Raw genomic sequence first — 20,331 nt, forward strand, 5'->3', positions numbered from 1 at the left:
CATGAAACGGAAACCACAGCTACACTCAAGGGATATTAAACTATCAAATGCTATTTCATAAAATGTCTTGAAGGTGAAGAATTCTGCAAACATTGTATTTGCTGTTACAATAAATAATCTCAGAATAAAGATAAAGCAAGCTAGTTAGAAGAGATGAAGGAAAGGTACGTAAAAAATACCACAATAATCTTCCTTTAAGGTTTTGGGAAAAAAGGTAGTAGGATTTAGTTTCAGGACAGTGGATGACATTCTAGATCACAACTTAGAACAACTTTCTAGTTTTTTGTGTACAAACAGTGCCTTAATTTCTAGCCACTCTGGACTGTGAGCAAATGCCCAAATTTTGGTAAATTCCTTCCACTGAGGTCAAGTAAGTTCCTTCCTACATGTATGCAATTTTCCCTTGTTTCCATATGCTGATGAATCATAACTGGATCCTTCTTTTTCCCAAAAATAGTCTGGAAAGAGGGAAAAGAAATTATGACCGCAGGACCAAAATTCCCCCATAGTGGCAGTAGCGTGACAAGTACTTTAGGAACATGTCCTGTTTCCTCTGCCTTCAGCTTTGGCACCAAGAACAGAGAGGATGGAAAAACAAAACACCAAGCACTACAACAGACTTCTGGCATCGCTGCTGACCATACTGCCAATTAGACAAATCATAACACACTAGAGTGTGTTCTCTGAAAACCCTAAATCACATAGCAACTGTAAAAGCATACGTTTTCGCAATAGCAGTTCTCATGAAATGTATATTTTTGGTCAAAGTCTAATTCAGAGCTGAGTTATTACTGAGGACAGCTGAGTTTTGTAGCCCTGGCATGCTAATGGACTATTTCCTGACTAATCTACTTTCATCAACGTAATGTGTATTTATGATTTGCACTTTCATAATCTACTACACATCCCTTTTCAGAACATTTCCAATCAGATGAACTTGTTTAAAGATTATGACTGTACTACGCACCAATGTACCACTTCACGTGATATATATGAAGAAGGGAATACCAAATGTAACTATCTTTAATAAATTACTGCTTATTGTTTTCTAACTTGTTATAAATTATTACATTCTTGGCTATAAATTCCGTAAGAAGAAATACTTACTACTGTGCACAGTCAATCAGTTGATATTCGTTTGACCTCTCGAAGCATGCCTTTACACCTTCATCATCCCAAAGCTTTTTTGCATGTTCGAAGAATTCCTGAAAATTGGAAAAGCAACAAATAAGAGATAATTTTTCAGTCTTTTCAATCCCAATTTATATGTATTGCTCCTTCCCCCCAACCTTCGTGCTTTACAGTTTCACTAAACATTTATTAGCAAAACTGCAGTAAAATATGTATACTTAACATATGACTGCTGACAGTTTCCCTTACATGATATGTAATGAAGATAGCCTTCAAAATTCATGCCAGTTCATATATAAAATTTACTCTAAGCACAACTATTACCTAGAAGCACGTTCACTTATTTTTTTAACTGGATTTACCCTTCTGTCATGGAAAAGGCATAAGAGGTACATAAAGCTGCTCAACTTATAAACATAACCTTCCTGAGAAGGACCCAGTCTGTAACTTTAAAAAGATTGTGTAGTTTTTTCCTGAAAAACACAAATTTCTGCTGCTTGGTATTTTCTCATGCAATATAATAATGTGACTGCAAGACTTTCAGAGTCCCTGCTCAACTCCGCTTCCTCCAAGCAGCCACCTGGCACAATGCGCTTTTCCTAGCAGCTATCCCAGGCAACCCAACCCCAAAATATCTGCCAGCAAGCTTATTTCAGAATTATTTGAAAGAGGACTCAAAGCTGTCCTTGGTGATGGTGAAGCCAAAGCTCTATTGTAAAAAACGCACACATGCCCTGCCTGCCAGCTCTTTTGCTCCTCCAGCCCCTGCTGTAGAGCCTCACACACTCCAGCTTGTTTTAAAGCTGGGAGTCCATTTTATGTTTTATCATTGCTCGTAAGTCAAACTGTAACGGAGTTTTTCCAGCTACTACTTTCTAAAATCAAATGAAGAACGGTTAGACAAATTACTATTTCCTTTATTATATGGCTCTTTCCTCTCGCAAACCGAATTGTTAAAGAAGTACGTCAACTTAAACACAGAAGTTCTTTGTAATCTCTTAACACCTCAGTACTGCTACCTAATCATCAGAGCCCTTCAGTTTTGTGTAACATGGGTGTTCTACCACTATTCACTTCATGAGCCTGTCAAGATGTTGTGCAAATATCTGAATTCTGAAACTTTCTGAAATTGTCTGCCAGTCCCTCCCAACACCTCTTCAGGATTCGAAACTCTCAAAACACACAGTTTGTAGCAAAAGATCTCAGCAGCACAGTGAGTTCACTTTTACTCTGTATGGGTTTCCCAGCCTTGCACGCCACCCCTGAGAGGTGACCCTGAAGGTGACAATCTGCTCCTCAGCCTGTGACCTGCTGGTGACCTTTTCAGGGAGAAGCAAAACGCAAGACAACATTTTCAGAACAAACTCGTACTGAAAATTATTTAGGTAAGCTTTGAACACGGCTACAGAGGTCCTGAACCACCTCAGAAATGCTTTTTTCTTTTTAACTATACTGTGCACAATGGAAAGAGAAAACGCCATTCTTTAAGAAGTTTTCAAAACTTCAGAGAAAAGTTGATGTTAAAGCAGGCATGAAAAACCTTCACAGAAAGCCTTGGAAGAAGAGAGGAAGCAACGCTAGATTGGCAGACACTTATACTGCCTTGGAATGTATTTCTTCACCCTCACGAGGACATGTTTATTTTGCCTTTGTTATTTTAATGACTTATGTAATGATTGTTTAAAACACTGCAGATCCACCTTCTGAAGTTATGCTACGGCTATTATAAACTCTGTTCCTACATCTGAAGGAAAGCAAAAACAGGCTCAAGAAAGGACAAGATATCAAACTCAGTAAGCAGAAGGAGAAAACTGGGCACGTATAACAAAGAGCATGACTACAAGAAAAAGAACTTTTGGAAAAGCCAGAATGATAAATACTAGAAAACATGGAACATTCCTCAGACTTGAAGCTTATGCTTGATTGATACTTAAGGCATCAGTTGAATGCATCTCACTTGCTGCAACCTTTTGCGCAAAGAAAGTCATTGATTTTTTAATAGAAAGAGCGAGCTCTGGATAAGTATCAGGGTCCTGGGGCAAAAGGACTCAGCTTTCCCATCCCCTTCAATGGACAGCAGCGTACAACCTCAGCCATCCCTTCTGCAGATGCTTGCTGCTGCAGGTTCAGGTGCTGAGTACAGTGCGGCTGCCTTCCCCTACTCACCATTGGTGGGGGGAAATTCCCACCTACTGGAAAGCCATCTCTGAGGGGAATCTACACCTAAAAATTGGCCCCATTCAGCCCCACACAGCCTATGGGAAGGGGATGGGAAGAGGAGAAGGATGTCAGCATGAAAGCATCCTTTTCTGCAGGGTGGGATGGATTGAGAGGTAGCTGCAGATGTAGATAAATAATAAATAAAAAAAAAAACTTCAGAGCTACAATAGTTTCCAACGTCATCTCTGTTTTTATATCCTCCATATGAGGTTTATTTACTTTTAAAAATCTCTTCTGGAAAAGAGCCAACCCTTTCAGCTCAGCTTCTGAGACCCTATAAATATATTGTTAATGCACGGTTTCCATAATACATACTTCAAACAGTTCCACCTGACCATTGTATCGCAAAGCAGTCCATTTAAAATGACTTCCAGACTTCTGGTCCAAAGCAAATCCCATAAAATGAAGCAAGTATACTTACCTCATTAAAATGTACCGATCTACTGCAGAGGAGTACACTTGCCTGCAAATTGCCTCCCACACAGCTACCCGATCCTTCTTTCCCAGGTGACTAAAGCCTTCCAGAAAAATCCTGCTTCATTTCAAGATACCAAGTACCACAATCCAACTTTTCACACTTGTTCTTAACCCCTTTCTTGTCTGTTCTAAGTTCTTCAGTGTTTTTTCTCCTCATCTGATGAAGACTCCCACTGCACACAGTCAAGCACATAGGAGGATCCTGCTCACACATGGCAAATATGTCTAGATCCCAACCTACCCTGCATTGCAGGACAACATCCAGATAGCAGTCACCACGTTAGCTTTAACCTTTGCAACTAAGCCCTTTTGCCTAACAAGTTTCCAGCATGCGCTTCCAGATGCACAATTCCCATGACTCGTTTCTACAGACCCCAATGTTTGTCGTCTATTCCTCCCACCATGGTTTCGTCATGGTAACCTCATTGGCAAGCAGGCACCAGTGAGCTAATGAAGGTGTGGGCTTTGGGCTAAGCCCCAGTTAAATTACCTGGTTTTGGAGCAATATCCTGGGGGTAGCAGCCACATATAGCAATGCTTGTTGTAGGGAAGAGACAGGATAATTCAAAGAACAAAGAATTCAGATTTGCTCCAGCTTATAAAGATGGACTAAAACTTTTTTTAGTTAATGTTTCTGTGGGCTCGGGAACTACATACAAAACATTACTTCTGGTCAGTACAGCACAAATAAGGTTTTAAGGATAAGTTGTGACAGTAGCAGCTTACATTTTGAGACAGCCAAACTCAGATTTTCTTATGGGTCTGACTTCTGGGAAGCAGCTATTCAGAAGTTCTTAAAAGTCTTAAGCCAGGTCCTTTAGACCTTAACTGGGATAGGAGAAAACAGAAACATGGGAAATCACTAGGGACATCTGATGGTGCTTGGTTTGCAAGCACATGCACCTGACCTCTATCAGATCAAAGTCACCAAAGTCTACTGAAAATCTTTAGTATACTGAGGAGAATGAGGAATTATGTACTGTGCCTGAAAGCAGAGAAACACCTACATCATGACACATCTATGAACACCAAACAAAACAGAGCTGTTTCATCCAACAGCATCCAAACTCTTCCTTAGGAACAGAGGCAAACAGTTGCACCTATTAATATACATGTTGTATGTAATCAGAGCAATAGAAAAGTAAATGATGGTACCTCAGATCTCATGATTTACAGGTCTCATTAACTACAGGTACTTTCTATTTTACACACATTAATTTACACCAGTCACCTAAGAATTTATAGCAATCCATATAATGCCAAAATTTTGATGTGGTCAAAAAGAAGATGCAACACACAAACTCTCAAATATTGTGATATAAGCAGGTTATGATTCCTTTCCCCACCCCACCCCCCCCCCAGAACAAAATAAGATACACATAAATGTAGAAATACTCTGATCTGATATTACTGATGTAAACAGTATTAATTTTTACTATAGTTTTAAAAGGTCTTGTAGAAATATCTTTACTCACCTATTCCAAGGTAATTTTTAGGTTGGAAAAAAAGGAGGGAATATATTCCTCTATAAACATCCCAAGACACCAATACAGATAACAAACACGCTACAGTTAAGTCTCTCCCGCGTGAAGACAGGCTGAGAAAGTTGTGTCTGTTCAGCCTGGAGAAGAGAAGGCTGCGTGGGGACCTCATAGCAGCCTTCCAGTACCTGAAGGGGCCCTATAGGGATGCTGGGGAGGGACTCTTCATCAGGGACTGTAGTGACAGGACAAGGGGTAACGGGTTAAAACTTAAACGGGGGAAGTTTAAATTGGATATAAGGAAGAAATTCTTTCCTGTTAGGGTGGTGAGACACTGGAATCGGTTGCCCAGGGAGGCTGTGAGTGCTCCATCCCTGGCGGTGTTCAAGGCTAGGCTGGACAGAGCCTTGGGTGGGATGGTTTAGTGTGAGGTGTCCCTGCCCATGGCAGGGGGGTTGGAACTAGATGATCTTGAGGTCCTTTCCAACCCTAACTATTCTATGATTCTGTAATTCTATGAAAACAGCAAAGCACAGTTTCTAAACTTTGTCCTACTAGAATTTACAGCATGTTCCTGAAATCTTATTTTCCTCAGCTTAGAAAAAACTTATTTATTGTTAGGTTACCTTAGAAACTTCTTACAAAAAATTTTCAAGTAGCTAAAAAATGGACTTGTTTCACTTTTTAGCTGCTTAAATTGGAATAAATATTAGTGATGATTAAACAATGAGCAAATCTTTATATACTTTGGAAACAGAACTTTTCATCTAATTGCTGTGCAAACCACGGAAGCTCGTGTTAGGTCAGGAACACAATTTTTATTCTATTAAGATTCCTTTTTGTCTTCCTTCCAAACGGAGCATATATTCAATAGCTATCCTAACGTCACCTTTCAGTCTCCCAGAAACCAGGATGTGGAAGACTGCACAGTATTTTCTATTCCACATATTTCTTTTCTTAATATATGTAAACCTGGAAACAGCTGCTTAGATCAATGTGAAATTAGACTGATCTCCCTCGAGCCAAAATTCATGCTCTTACTGTCTTAATCTTCAGGACTGTAAGACAATTTCTTACAATCATTTAAGGAAGTGGCAAACGTTACACATTTTCATAGTTCTACCACTGTGGGTGTGAAATGAAGTCATCACTTCTATTCTGAATTTTAGTTACTACTTCTTCTCTCACATACTTAACCAAACAGAAAATAAAATCAGGCAATGCATTAAAATCCACCCCCCCACCCCCCCCCCCCCCAATATCTCACAAACACTCAACGACTGCAGCACAAGATGATCCATAGAATTCATACAGGAAGGGAGGTATGTACCCGCCTTGTACTTCCCAAGGCACAGGCAGGGGCATATAGGCAGTGCTTGTCTCCCATCCACTCAAATCACGGAAAAGTTTTGCGGAACAGAAGAGTGACAACTGATGGGTCATTACCTCATGGTAATACCATAAAGATGGCACCCAGTGGAGTCAAATCAAGGGTGCATAGGCAAACTATCTTCAGGGTTTTCTAAATGTGACATGTTTGACTCTGCAATCCAAACAATATCCTTTCAAGCACCCTTTTCTCTGTACCACATCTGAGGTTGAAATGGAACCAGATCCATCAGCCTGCAGCCCAAGCTGCTGAGTGTGGCAGCAACAGCAAGCAGCAGGATGCTGTGCTGTTATGGGAGAGGATGGGCAGCAACATGGTCTGGAAGAGATGACTAGGAGGAAAGACTCTAACCTAGCACTTTCTCCAATCCCTGGAGAGCTGTGAGGAATCCTTTTTCCATATGGTGCCTGGGGAAGGCAAAGGGAAGCTCAGGTGAGCTGTCCCCACGTGCTCCAGAAGCTTTGCAACTGCTGGGGGTGCTAGGGGGTGGGTACTGTTGCTGCATTGGCTGCAACAGATGCCACAAATCCAACTCACCTGTGGGTGTTCTGTTGGGTTTTGTAGTATAAGCCATGTAAAGTAACAGCAGAATGGCAATTTTAAAAAGTTTATATTTCAGCCAAGTACAACCTGGAATTTAACAAGATGAAGCAAAAACTACTTTTGCAGCACCAGGACTCTCTTGCAAGCCTCTACAGTCGACTCACTGCAAACAGTTCTTGAATATTCAGACTCCTGTAACCATTATGTTTTTCTTTTTGTTTGTTTGCTTTCTTTTCTTTTTCTTGATATTAATTTCTTTATTAATTTAAGGCTTGCGCATTTGGAATCAGAAACAAACTTACCCAACATTGCTGCTGTGACTGGGTTCTGCTTGAAATTTAGCTTTCTTTACAACATAATTGCTAAGAAGGTAGGGAAATCCAACAGAGAAAAATTTATGTTTTTAAACATAATGACTAATAGAATCATTAGAAAGCTATAAATCTGGTCAAAGGAAAAAAAACACTTCCCCCATAGAGGCTGCTGACACAGTGTATTTCTATGGTCCACCATCATGCTTACCCTATATAAGAATCTCTAAATAGGATGGTATTGGTAAATGTAGTAGTTTCTTAATCTCTCTAAGCCTTTAAATCACATACAATTATCCTTCTCTAAGATACCTATGGTAGCTCAACATAATATAATCCAACTAAGATTTTTTAGTATGTAGCAAAGAATAAATCTAATTTTTGTTTTAAGAATGCATGGCGATACTACAAATAACGTATAATAAAAGTGATAACGCAAACTTGCTGGGTGAATAAACTCAATGGAGTAATTCTTGAGACTTCAGGGTGAATGATGAGAATTAAGGTAAGGTACTTCTACACTACGCAACAAATCAAGTAGGCAGGAGGGAGATGAACTGAGGTCAAACAAGCAACCCTTTACTGCCATATTTTGGTACAGTATTTATTTTCCATCGCTTGGACTTTTCTCTGCAATTCAAGACTCAAGGCCTTACAGAGAAAGAAAAATCTATGAAGCTGTATAATTATAAGGGAGCTGCACAGGCAATCTTAATTTTCAGGGCCTGCCTTTAAACTTCAATCTTAACCCAGTGTTTAATTGAGGCCGCTGTAAACTGGTGCAACAAGAAACCCAGAATGGACCATGAGCGACAATTTGCCCCAGTGCCTCCATTACTATTGCTTTGCTTGTACCAAATGTAGCAACTCATTTGCTATTAGAAGTACTCTTCACCCCCAAAAATCTATCAAACGCCACTGTAAGCTGCAGGAGCAAAATTTTTTAAAAGGACTTAATGCAGAAATTATGGGGTGAGGTACCTACTAAGACACCCAAGGGAGAAGGAAGCCTGCTCAGTCACCTCTTCACAAACAAGTACAGTCTCTTGATAATGAGCCTCTTGTTTATTAACACAAAAGTGTCCCCTATGGCTCAGCCAGCTTCACTTCTTAATCCTTTATGAAATGTTCTGCCTAACAAGGGAACTGTTTTGCTGTAGGTATACAAAATGCAGCTGCTTAAACTCTTAATGCCTGCAACAAAGACAGGCAAAGAGAGTTACAATTGAAAAACAAAAGCAGAATACATGACTTGAATTTCTTCAACAGCAGTGGTGTCAAAACCTCCATTATCACTGAAGCAAGATCACGAAAAACACAGAAACCTCGTAGGAGTGGTCAACTCGCACTCAAGGACCACACTTATGAGTAGGGTTCACATGTTACTAAGGCACCAGCACTTACAGTAGATTAATTATAGATAAACCTTTAGGAAAAGTACAACCTCCACCCCCTGCAAGGCATTTTCTGTTGAAATTTGTGGGTGTGAAATAATCAATGTAATTACTTTGCTAGTTAGTGATTCATTCTGATAGGCAAAGTAGCAGTTTGGCCTCTAACCTTCCTCTGAAACCTAACTTTGGATCCATCAGAGTTACAGAATAATGCATCCAATCTATCGTCTCTTCATGTTCATTGGACTTGTTTTGCCTTTTTTTTTAGGCTGGAGGCAAAAGCCTTGAAGCACGATCAGTCTGCACTAAGCATGACCTCAGTTCATTAGAACCAAACATGGGTGTATGGTAAATACCATCTTCACAGAACACACTTGTGTTGGGGCATCTTATGTTCCAAGAAAGCAGAATGAAAAGCAAAAAAAAAGTTTATTAACTCCTAGGAGAATCTTACTCAACTTGGAGGTGTAAGAGAAGAAGCTAGGGAAACAAACAGCATTTATAAAGGTATAAAAGCACCATTTTCACATAGCTACCACAAGCCACCAGATACACAAAGCATATGAACTGTGGAGCTTGTTGACAATGTTAAAAAAACAGGAGTGCAACCAGCACAGTACATTCTACTTCCCTTACTTGAACTATTTTTGTGACTTGACTTTTAAGCTTTTACTCTACACTACATTTCCAAGAAGTGTGTACAGTTATCAGCCTGATTGCCTTAGCAGTTCTATTTCTGCCTGCTAGAAACATGTTCCATCTGCCAACTTATTTTATAGAAATCAACAAGTTCACTTTTGTAGACCACAGAATTCATCAAAAAAGTCTGGAAAATATATTAATATATTTCTCAAACTCGTATGTGACAAACACTAAGAAAGGTCTGAAAGTTCTTTAGATCATACTAGCAAAACCAAAAATAAACCCATGATTTTGTGCTTCCACAGTGTTTTGTGGCTGGCACTGCGGATAGGATAGGCTTTGAAGATAAGGAGCAGTTCCATGTTTTTTCTTCAATACTTATATTAAATAGTGGCTTCCCCCCCCCCCAAGCTAGACAATGAAGCTTTTATCATACTTAAAACAAAACTCTTTGATTCAATCTTCCAGTTTCCATGTTAATTGTGTATTTCAACTTTCAGTCTGCCATAACAAATCCTTGAATGCTGCTGCCTACCTGCTATTTTGAGGGGGCCATCAAATTCTTTAAGGAAAGTAGGAGAAATTATTTAAGCAAATTACTTAGTACACGGAGTGCCTAAAAACCATGGTGTGCTGAGGATGTAAAGCTCATGTACGTTCTTTTTCTTGAAGATATTTTGGTTTTGTCTATGTCAGGAACTCTTCCTGAATGCACACAAAGCTCTTCTTTTTTAAATAAAGGAAAACCTTCTCAAAGTATTTGTGATATTACAGGTGTGTTACACAATCCTGTAACGTTGCTGCCCGTTGTATTTCTGCAGCACTTAGGATGAGAAAAAGGTAAGTATTGTTTAAGTCCCTCAAGGAGAATTTTTTTGTGGACAACAGATGATAACAAAGCTTGAGATAAATCTGCAGGTGCTGAACATACAAAACTTAATGCTACTGACCACATAGAAGAATCAGAAATCTGTCATGACATTAGAAAAGTTGGTAGTGGGAGCTTTAACACTGTAATCAAGATGCTGATTCTGCACTTGTCTTCATAGAGCACTGAGCTTTCAAAGTGGAAAAATTACTGAAAAGCACATAACCCACGTGCCACCTATACTGGGAGATACTTGCTCACTGCTTATTATGAGCAATAGTGGCACTGCAAAAGTGTATAGATTCTGTATGTGAAAATTTGAATCTTTATCTAATTAGGTAAGACTAGACAGAGGAGAATCCATTCAGAGTAGAGGATGGCAAATCAACTCACAGCAGTTTTGTTATTCCTTCTTGTTTGTTTAAATCCTGGGCCTCTGTGTAATGAACTCCAACGAACATCATACTTCATTTTCTTAGAAGTCAATGTAACATCCAGCCAGTGAATATGAACAAACCCCTCCACAATCCTTGACTGTTACAGAAGTGAGAAGTACTGCTATAAGACAGGTATTATAAACTGGGAAACTTCAGGCATTTCACAGCAGGAATATTACCAAGAGGGTTTTTTTTTTTTCCTTCAAAACACAAGCCAATAATAATAACTTACATGCTGTAACATGGCAGAGTTGGATCTGAATCCCCTAGTGATTTAAATACCGAATAGCATTGTATCAGATCATATTTTTTATTAGCTGTATAGCAAGGCAGTCATCTTTTCCATGCTACAATGCACTTCGGCACAAACCAGTACCAAAAAAAATTAACTGAGACCCTCTGTTGGATTATTATTTCCCTGAGCAGTGAAAATCATGCAATTAGTTCTTGCCCACTGCTTTGAAGATATAAAGCTGAAGTGCACTTTGTCACCTTTTCACGATGAGAACCTGACCCCCTATGTAAGTTACTCCTGTGGTGCTCCTGCCCTTCTTATTACAAGGCTGCCTTGGTTTTCACTACTCAGATGGTGGGGATACCCCCAGTGAAGCTAGTCCGGTGGAGTATAAAGCTGAGGGAGGTGGCTCTCCCTGAGGTGGCTCTCCCTGTCCCCAGGCAGCTGTTCTGCCACTGCCTGTAGGAAACCAGCCCCTGCTACTTCTGTAAATACAGATTTACAGTGAAGACAACCATTGAGTGAGCTGAAAAAACACAAGCCTACAGCTTATCATTCTTCCAGTATGAAAAGTTTTTACTATTCACAGCTTCAACCATTTTCCTTAAATCAGTCTTGAAGGTCATACATCAAGGAACTATTTAATGCTGTAGTACACATTTTATTATTTGTAAGTGACTTCCTACCAGACAAGTGGTTTGCAAGGACACAGAACTCTCATTTCCTTTTATAGATTTGATTCGGAAATAAATGCTGGCAACACCACGTGACTAACAGGCAGCATCCACAACTTAAGCAACTCTCATAATTAAATTGGAAAGTAATGGAAAAGTCAGCCCGCTGCTGGCAGATCTATTCAGCCTCCTCTGCACGTTTTATCTAAATTCCTCAACTTTATCTCTCTTCTTTGACACTTTTTCCTGTCCTCATCCATGTGCAAAAACTGGACTAGCTTCAACACAGTAATTTACTCATTCTGAAATATTTATAATGTCAGGAAAAGTAAATACAAGTCTTTATTATATCTCTGTGACTAAACTACATGGAGTTTCAGCAAACAAATCTTTGGACATTAACACCCATGAATGTAGATATAGATATATGAATAAGGATGCCAAAAGAAAAACTTTGTGTCTTTTCTCTCTGACGGCTGTTGCCTTTAAGAGCTATTCTGGGAAAAGTCTGTGGATACGACCGCAGGAGCTAGTAATTTTGACTATCTGAAAGTAATATAATTTAAAGCAACCCCATCGCTTGAAGACATATGCTCACAGCTTTTATAGATGCAGAACTACTGTACCTTATTATTCAGTAAGACTCAGGTGTCTCAATAAAGCTCTGAAAAGTAACAGAAATTATTAACTAAATCTTAGACACATTTTATATAATTTTTCAGCTATCTTCTAGCCAGCTCCCATGAATTTAGTGCTGATGAGCCCCAGAAATCAACCTTTTCTGACTAAATTCAGAAAAATTTAGCTAGTGATTTCGGAAAAGTAAGATTTTAATTCCTAGTGTTTAGTTCCTAATTTCCATTCTGTAAAGCACATAATTTTTAAGAACTGAGGTAATAACTTCCTATTAAGTATAATATAGAAAGAATGTATATACAACAACAAATGAAACTTTTGAGGCATCAGAACCTAAGTGTTTTTTATTGGCCCATAAATATTCTTCCAACTCAGAAACTGCCTAGAAGTCAAAAGAAATCTGTATCTGTAGGAACAGAAATCTCTGTATTTATGAATAAAGATGACCTGAGACAATGAATGACTTGTGGATGGGAAATTCTGCTGGAATTTCAGAGCTGAAAGTTGTTAAAGGGGTCCAACTTACTGGGATGCAAACATTTCCAGGGTACCTGAAAAAACTACTTTACATAGCCTAAACTAGCTTCCCTTTCTTCCCAGTCTTTTATCTACTGATCTCTGTAGGATTACGTCTCACTTCAAATGTAATCTAACATGAGAGCTGATCAATATTGTAAACAGATGATTAGTGTCTTGTGACTGCTAAATAACTGTTAATGAATCTTAATACATGATGCTAAATCAGAGACATGAGATAAAATAATTGAAATGAATGAAATCATAAAACCAGGTAATTCCCTCAGTTTAAAGGGAAATATTGCCAGAGCTCCTTAAACAGAATGAAATTATTCTTGTTTGTCTCAGAAATGGTGGGAAATACATTTCTTTGGATTAATTAAAATCAAACTGCCACCACCTGAAGTGTTGCCTACAGAAACAAAACACAGAACTCCTGAGTCTGAAGTCATTGATAGTGGAACCCGCTCAACCTGCAGCAAGTGAGTCAAGACCAGCATGCAAATCCCTTAAGAGTCTCCATGTACCTTCTCTTCCATCCTCCTTGAGATACTACTTGTGCCATAGAGCCTGCCAGAGCCACCACAAGGCCAGCAGCAGCCTCCACACAAGATGGCTGGTTGTACATGAACAAAAATGAGCTACTGGATGTTGTATCTGGCAGAAGAGAAATATGAACTAACTTAATTCAATCATATCTGGAAAGAAAACCTCAGATAGATACATGCAAATTGTTGAGTAAGGCCTTGAAAACAATGCAAAGACAATTCAGGAAAGAACTTTTGTTGCCCTTCTGTTACAATAACCACCCGACTCCAAAATGAAATAGAGAAGTAACTTGTTTCTGCAACTCTAAATTTCTAGCAGAAACTCAATTCCACAGACAGGTTTTTCAGATCTCTTGTTTTCTGTGAATGACTGAAAGAGATTCATTTTTCAAGCTGAAATGCGTTTAACTAGTGAGGGGAAGAGTCTTCTTCATTATTTCCATCAAATACTTTTTCTGCAGTTATACCAGAAAATATACGTAAATACAAGAAGTGAAATTCTTAATCAGTTATATCAAGCCCAAATTGTAACAGACTATGAAAGAGTTCAATATATCTGGAAAATATCTAAATTTAAAGTGAACAATAATTTTTTAAGTATAAAAAGGAAAAGCTGTTTTATTTCCAGGAAAAAAACAGACAGGTATGGACTTGGAGAACCAGTTCTTCGATCAGTCACACTGGGTGTATGACACATCTGGTTAAACATAAGTGCTTTCCTCATATACAGTTGTTGCTGTTTTCGAGTTATGACTTTCTTATCTACCTTTTATAGATCAAGTTTAATTTTGAAAACAATATAATCTAATCAAACAATGGATATACATTTTTAAGCTATTTATACAGATAACCTCATGACAGATTTTGTTTGTAAGATGAGGAAATTCACTTTAAAACTTAGTTTTCAGGATTTGCTTTCTACAAAATCACACTTTGAAACTATTTATATTGCACTTAAGCCAGGAAATATATAATAAACCTGTTTGCTTATTATCCTTTTGTTAGAGTGCTAATTTTTCACACAGGTTTCTTTACAAGAAACTGCAAGAAAATGTGGATAAAGAACAGAATTACCTTCACATTAAAATAATGACCCACATAATGAAGTTTTGTGACTTTTCTGTTAGAAACTGAAGGACACCCACACCCCCTATATAAACTATGATTTTTGTCACTCAGAAATCATTGTAAAAATACAAGTTAATTCTCTAACACATTCATCGCCATTTTAGAAACCATCTTGAAATCTCATAGAGAATAAGCAAGTATTTTAATTAACTGGATCTTTAATGCACTGTATTTGTGCAATTTCTAGTTTCTTAATGTTTACCCGTGTACCCTAGTACTTAGCTCCGCCCTTCAGTGATGGCACTGAGCACATGAAGCCAGCAGACCTGCAACAAATCTCAGCAGGGCTAGAGGGTATTTTGCTTTTGCATCCTCAGGCACCCAGTCCAATAGGACCCTGATGTTAATTTGAACCTTCTTATGATTTTATTATTGAAGTACATAAACTGTAACTCTTATGCAAGGCTCCAATAGCCCTCAGCACCTTTAGACATCACAGATAAGGCCAGGCTTTTCAAGTACTGACTCAATTTTGGAATAGGCTGAAGCCTAAATGGTAGCGCTGAGTCAAGGCTAATGCAAATACTAGAAGGAAGCAGGGGGCCTGATTCCTGCCTGATTCCTCCCTGATTTCTTCTCAAGGAAAGATAGTTATTGCCACTTATTTTCAAGGCCGGTTTTGTACTCTGCTGCATCCTTCAGAGCAACATCTCAAAAATAGGCCCTGGAAAAGTATTGTCATTCACTCTTGTTGAGTGGGTTGGTAGAACTGTCTTCTCAACACAGCCTGAGCAGACCAAACCCTATCTTAGCAAAACCAGCATTTTAGTACAACAGCAGTCTTAAACTTCTGTTGATGGTGAGTGTGTGGATACCTCTCAATACCTTATTTCTAGATTCCTAGTAGAAAGAAGAGGACAATTATACTGCCCCAGCTGATCAGTAATAGCTACATAATGCAGCACACAAAAATAAAATGTAGGTGTGCAAGGAAACCTTAAAATAGCATAAACTAATGTAATCATCCATTGTCAATAACTGATCTATGATTATACCTGTTTATTATACATCTGTAAATTACAAGTCAATACTGATAGTCCCTTAACACACAATTACTGTCTGGTTCATTACCAGATATACTCCTAATGGTAAACTATTATCAAGAGAATAGCAAAAGTAGTTTTCCCTTTCGAAGCAAGGGCCAAGATAAACAACATAAACATACCTGCTTCTACAGAAATAAACTGGCTGGCAGGATTCAAAAGACACTTCATTTTTTTTTTGGAAAGCAGCAGGCAGCCAGAATATATATTTCTGTATTTGCCACATTTAAATTATATAAATTATAAAGGCTCTTTCTAAAATAAATTCCCAAGATTAGATGGCTAACTGCACTGACTTAACACGGTTCAAAAATGTTAAATGGCTCCTGTCAACTGGCTTCAGGTAACTTGAAGGAACTAAATATTTCCAAAAGAAAAATTGCATCAGGTTCATAAAAAGATGGTAGACAACAGAATTGCAACAAAAAAACTTCATCCTTTTTAGAGAAAAAGGACTGCAAAAGTTTGAAGGAGTATCATTAAATAAATGCAATCTTTGAAATTAAATAAGTATCTTTGTTAGGTAACAGCCACAAGCATAGAGATTTTATGTATGAGAAACCCCCCAAAACAAAATCAAAAACCAAACCAACAAAACTGCCATTTTTTTTCCTTTTTTTTTTTTTTTTTTCTTGGAAGCAGAGGTGAGCTGTATATCACAAAATCTGGCTAGAATAATTACACCTGATTGGCGTGTGAGAAATTCATACCTACAAAATACCAGCAATGTAAGAGCAGAAACCTAGTGTGACTGAAAATATTTGATAGGAGTGAGCTTCTAATAGCTTATTTCCATCATGCAAAAAGAAAGCATGATTATGATGGTGGAAAAACTCCTTTGCTCAGAACACATAGCTATACTGCCTCGAGCCATCAACACAGACACAAAGGAAAGCATATACGAATTGATCTTGAGAGATGGTATCACATTTTCATATATTATGCTCCTTGTGACTAGAACAAAATGGTAATTAAACTTCTCAGCGAAATGGTGACATCAATCAAGCTTCCTCATCAGTTCTACGTATTACATTCTTTACTTCATATTTCTATATTGGGTTTATACACGCGTGTTTAAAAACAGTTTGTCCTCGTTAAATTTTAGTCCTCAAAATATATTTCTTTGCAAACATAATCCACAGTTACCAATTTTTAAATGTTACGGAATTTTATGTATTTGATCACTAATTCAAATAAAAACATTCCAATGGTAACTTTAAGAACAATTAAAACATCCTTCTGTATATATGAAATTACTGTACTTTAGTGTAGTATAAATCTGGTACATTCTAAAATGCAATGTCAAACCTTTGGCTTTGAAATTTTCTGTCTGCAGATTTATAGCCACATTAGTGACTCCCAAATGTAATTTACTGCCCTACCTCACTGTACTCCCATGTAGCAACTGTAACAATATCTACTTACAATGTTCTTAGCAAAATGAAAGATAAAATTTCCAGGAACTAAGTTGGAAAACCTACAGATTATCTAACATACCTCACAGAAAACAGCTGATGTATGACCGTATCATTAGATTACATGTCATAAAACACAGAAGTATTCACATCCATCTTCAAGTCCTTTTTATAAAACATTAAGAAAACAGATAAACCAAAGTATCAAAATCTGAAAATGTTTCCCTCATCTTCCTTAATTTGCTCCTCATCAGACCTAGATGAAAATCTAACTGAAATAAAACATTTTTAAAATCAGCACATGTATCGTTAACACACCTATTTGGTGTAGACATCCAATCTGTTCTGCCACAGCCAGAGTATTTAGTGTCAGCAAGAACATCTTAGAAGTCTTAGAAGAAAAGTATGCCCTTTTATTCATGCGTGCACTGACTTTTCCCTAATGGCTCATAAAACAAACCAGGCACCTCTTGCCTGACATGGGACTCCCACGCTGTCAGGCCAAAGCATTGGGATGCCCAAGATGACAGGACAGTCACTCCTCAGAGGCATGTGCCTACCCCATGCAGTGAACGCTCACATGGAGCAGCCCCCTGAAAATGCTTGCCACCCCGTTCCAAGGGCCACTGCCCCAGAAGAGACAGCATCTGCACAGGCAACCTCACCACCTGCCTTAGTGTTTGGGCAGGAGCCTCAAGCTGGGGGCAGTGTGAGAAGTAGAGGATGGGGACACCACAGGGATGGGGTGTCCAGGCTTAGTCTGGGCGCTGACAGGGCCCAAGGAAAACACAACCTGATGCATATGAACAGACTATGTTTTACAAGATTTAGAGTCGAAACCTTTAACAGAGATAAATCAAATACAGCACTAAATAATGGGTCAACTGATCCCATTCCCTTTGGCTTTACAAAACAACTTGGACTTCTTAGGATGTATGAAAAAAAATCTATTTTAGTAGGTTATTTAAGTAATAAGTTCTACACTGATATCCCATGGAAAACTCTTTTCCACAGCTTTTACTAAGTATAAACAGTAAGAAAAACTCGTATACTTCCAAAGTGACTCTTAGGCACAGGTCACAAAGAATTTCAGTTGCAACTGGAGCATGTCACAGTTTTATGCTAAATCATTACACTGACTTTTTGGATGGCTAAATTTACCTGTGATTTTGTATCTTGCCTAAATCACTCAGAGAGCCACGGAAAGTACATTACCGAGTGCTAATATGTCATTGCCAGCATATAACTTAATTCTTTGCTGAAAGAGATATAGATTGCTTCTGCTTTTTTTCCATGAGTTTTATTTTCTCTGAGGCATTAGTTTATTTTAATAAGCAGCCTTACTGTTATCTGGATCACCGAAAAAATGATAAATAGGGAAAACCAGTGTATTGCTATCCATTTTATTAACTATTCTATCAGTTAGCTGAAAACTATTAAATGTACTACTAGGGTAATTGATTCCAGTGCTCCATCGGACTTTTTCTGAACAGTTTGGACCATGCACTCTATGAATTTGTCACACCATTAGGATTTTTAAAAAATGGTTTTTTTTTTGTAACACCACATCTATTTCAGTATTTAATGTAAATACCAAACTGTAATAAGCAAATGATGTTGCCAGAAGTACAATACACTACTGAAAAGGCCTGTCATAGAGGTGATTTGATTGAAAAGCTGGATGACTCTGGACAGAAATTATACAAGTCCCTGTTAGTGCGCTCACCATGAGTAAGTTTACTGCTGGATTTTATGCTATTTTATTGCAACTCAAGAACAGTACAAATATGAACTGAGGATATTTCTGCCGTGTCCCTTGTCACTGACAAACTAACCCCTGAACCCTGCTTGTAAACACATATGTTTCTAAAACCAACCAACGAAAACCAATACAAAAAGCCTCTCCAAACCCAAAATCCCACCAACAAAACCACAAAAGTTTTGGCTTTTCAATAGGGAGAGATTTTCACACTGACATGGTGTCTCACCACAGCTGCACCATCTCCAGATGTACAACAGGATCCTCCAGCAGATGCAACAATGTTCGGAAGACAGAGATACAGGTCAAGGAATAGAAAAATTATTAATGTATTTGAGAGGCCAGAAGAAATAAGAAAAGTTAGCTCTAGATAATAAGAACATCCCTAGAATATCACCAAACCATAGTTACTTCATTAAATTGGATTACTAGGCCTCAACATTGAATTCTTCCCACGATGACTTAGCATTCAAATTTGAAAAGGCAGTTACAGCCATATAAATTTTGAAAAAATATAGAATACACAGTGAATGTGAGTTTGCTTGCAAAATTTCCATGCAATAACCCTAAAAAAAATGCCTAAGCAAGTTTCAAATGTAGCAATAATGGGTTTTGGAGATGATTTTGAAAAACAAGTTCTGCTTATGAAATATTTTTTTTATATTAACCTTTATATATTTGAGCCAGATTCACCAAACCACTGAAACTATGGGCAACAGGCTAATGAAAGAACCATAACACTGCAACTGCAGAGTACTAGGACAAAAATAAATAGCTATTGCCAAGGACACATCAGGTTTCCTGACTGAAGCATCCTGGGGAGTGGAAGATTGCTTAACTGGGGATTTTGCCTGACACAATGGGTAGAAGCTGGGAAGAGAAGCTTGTCCTTGGCTATCTGAGGAAAGAGGTAGCATGTGTGACAAAGAGAGAAGAAAAACAGCAAACAAGGCACTGCGGGGGAAAGATTCCTTTCTTTCTGGAGCAGAAGCCACCAACAAGAAGAGCAGAAGGAAAAGCAAGAACCTTACAAGCATCTGACTTCAGCACAAGAACCTGAGTTGAGAACATGCCCACTACAATGACTGATTTTGACACGGTCTGTTGTGTTGCACTCCCCACCCCTCTTGAAAATCTTCCTAGATCTACATATGGATCATTTTTGAGAGATCACCTGGAGAACATGACCGTACTCCAATTTATATCAGATATAACGTTTCCCCTTTTAATGAAGAAGAAATTTTTGAAGCTCTCTCAGGAATGCATTTAGATTTGGGTTCAAGAATTAAGCAGCACTGAAGTTTTTAACTGGTGGCATCTTTCAACCTCCAGAACATTTTATTTCTCTTATATTGCTAAAGTTCCCATGATACAGATGAGACCTAGCCTATGAGTAGTTATTTAACAGATCTTTTGTACCAACTAGCAAGTAGGTTTATACTATCAACTTGTACTAACTCCAGCAGCTCCACAGACTCATCTC

The 20,331-nt window shown here is 38.3% G+C and overlaps 1 protein-coding gene across 6 annotated transcripts in view; it reads right to left on the minus strand.

Moving 5' to 3' along the window:
* The window catches only part of GNAL (G protein subunit alpha L), a 193,932-nt gene that overhangs the window by 56,101 nt on the left and 117,500 nt on the right, over positions 1-20,331 (minus strand). For all 6 annotated transcript variants that reach the window (XM_065667968.1, XM_065667973.1, XM_065667971.1 and 3 more), the window contains one exon: positions 1,108-1,205. In XM_065667968.1, coding sequence (XP_065524040.1) covers positions 1,108-1,205 — 98 coding nt within the window. The remainder of the gene's footprint in view (positions 1-1,107; positions 1,206-20,331) is intronic.

Source organism: Lathamus discolor, chromosome 2, assembly GCF_037157495.1.
Source record: "Lathamus discolor isolate bLatDis1 chromosome 2, bLatDis1.hap1, whole genome shotgun sequence".
Lineage (NCBI taxonomy): Eukaryota > Metazoa > Chordata > Aves > Psittaciformes > Psittacidae > Lathamus > Lathamus discolor.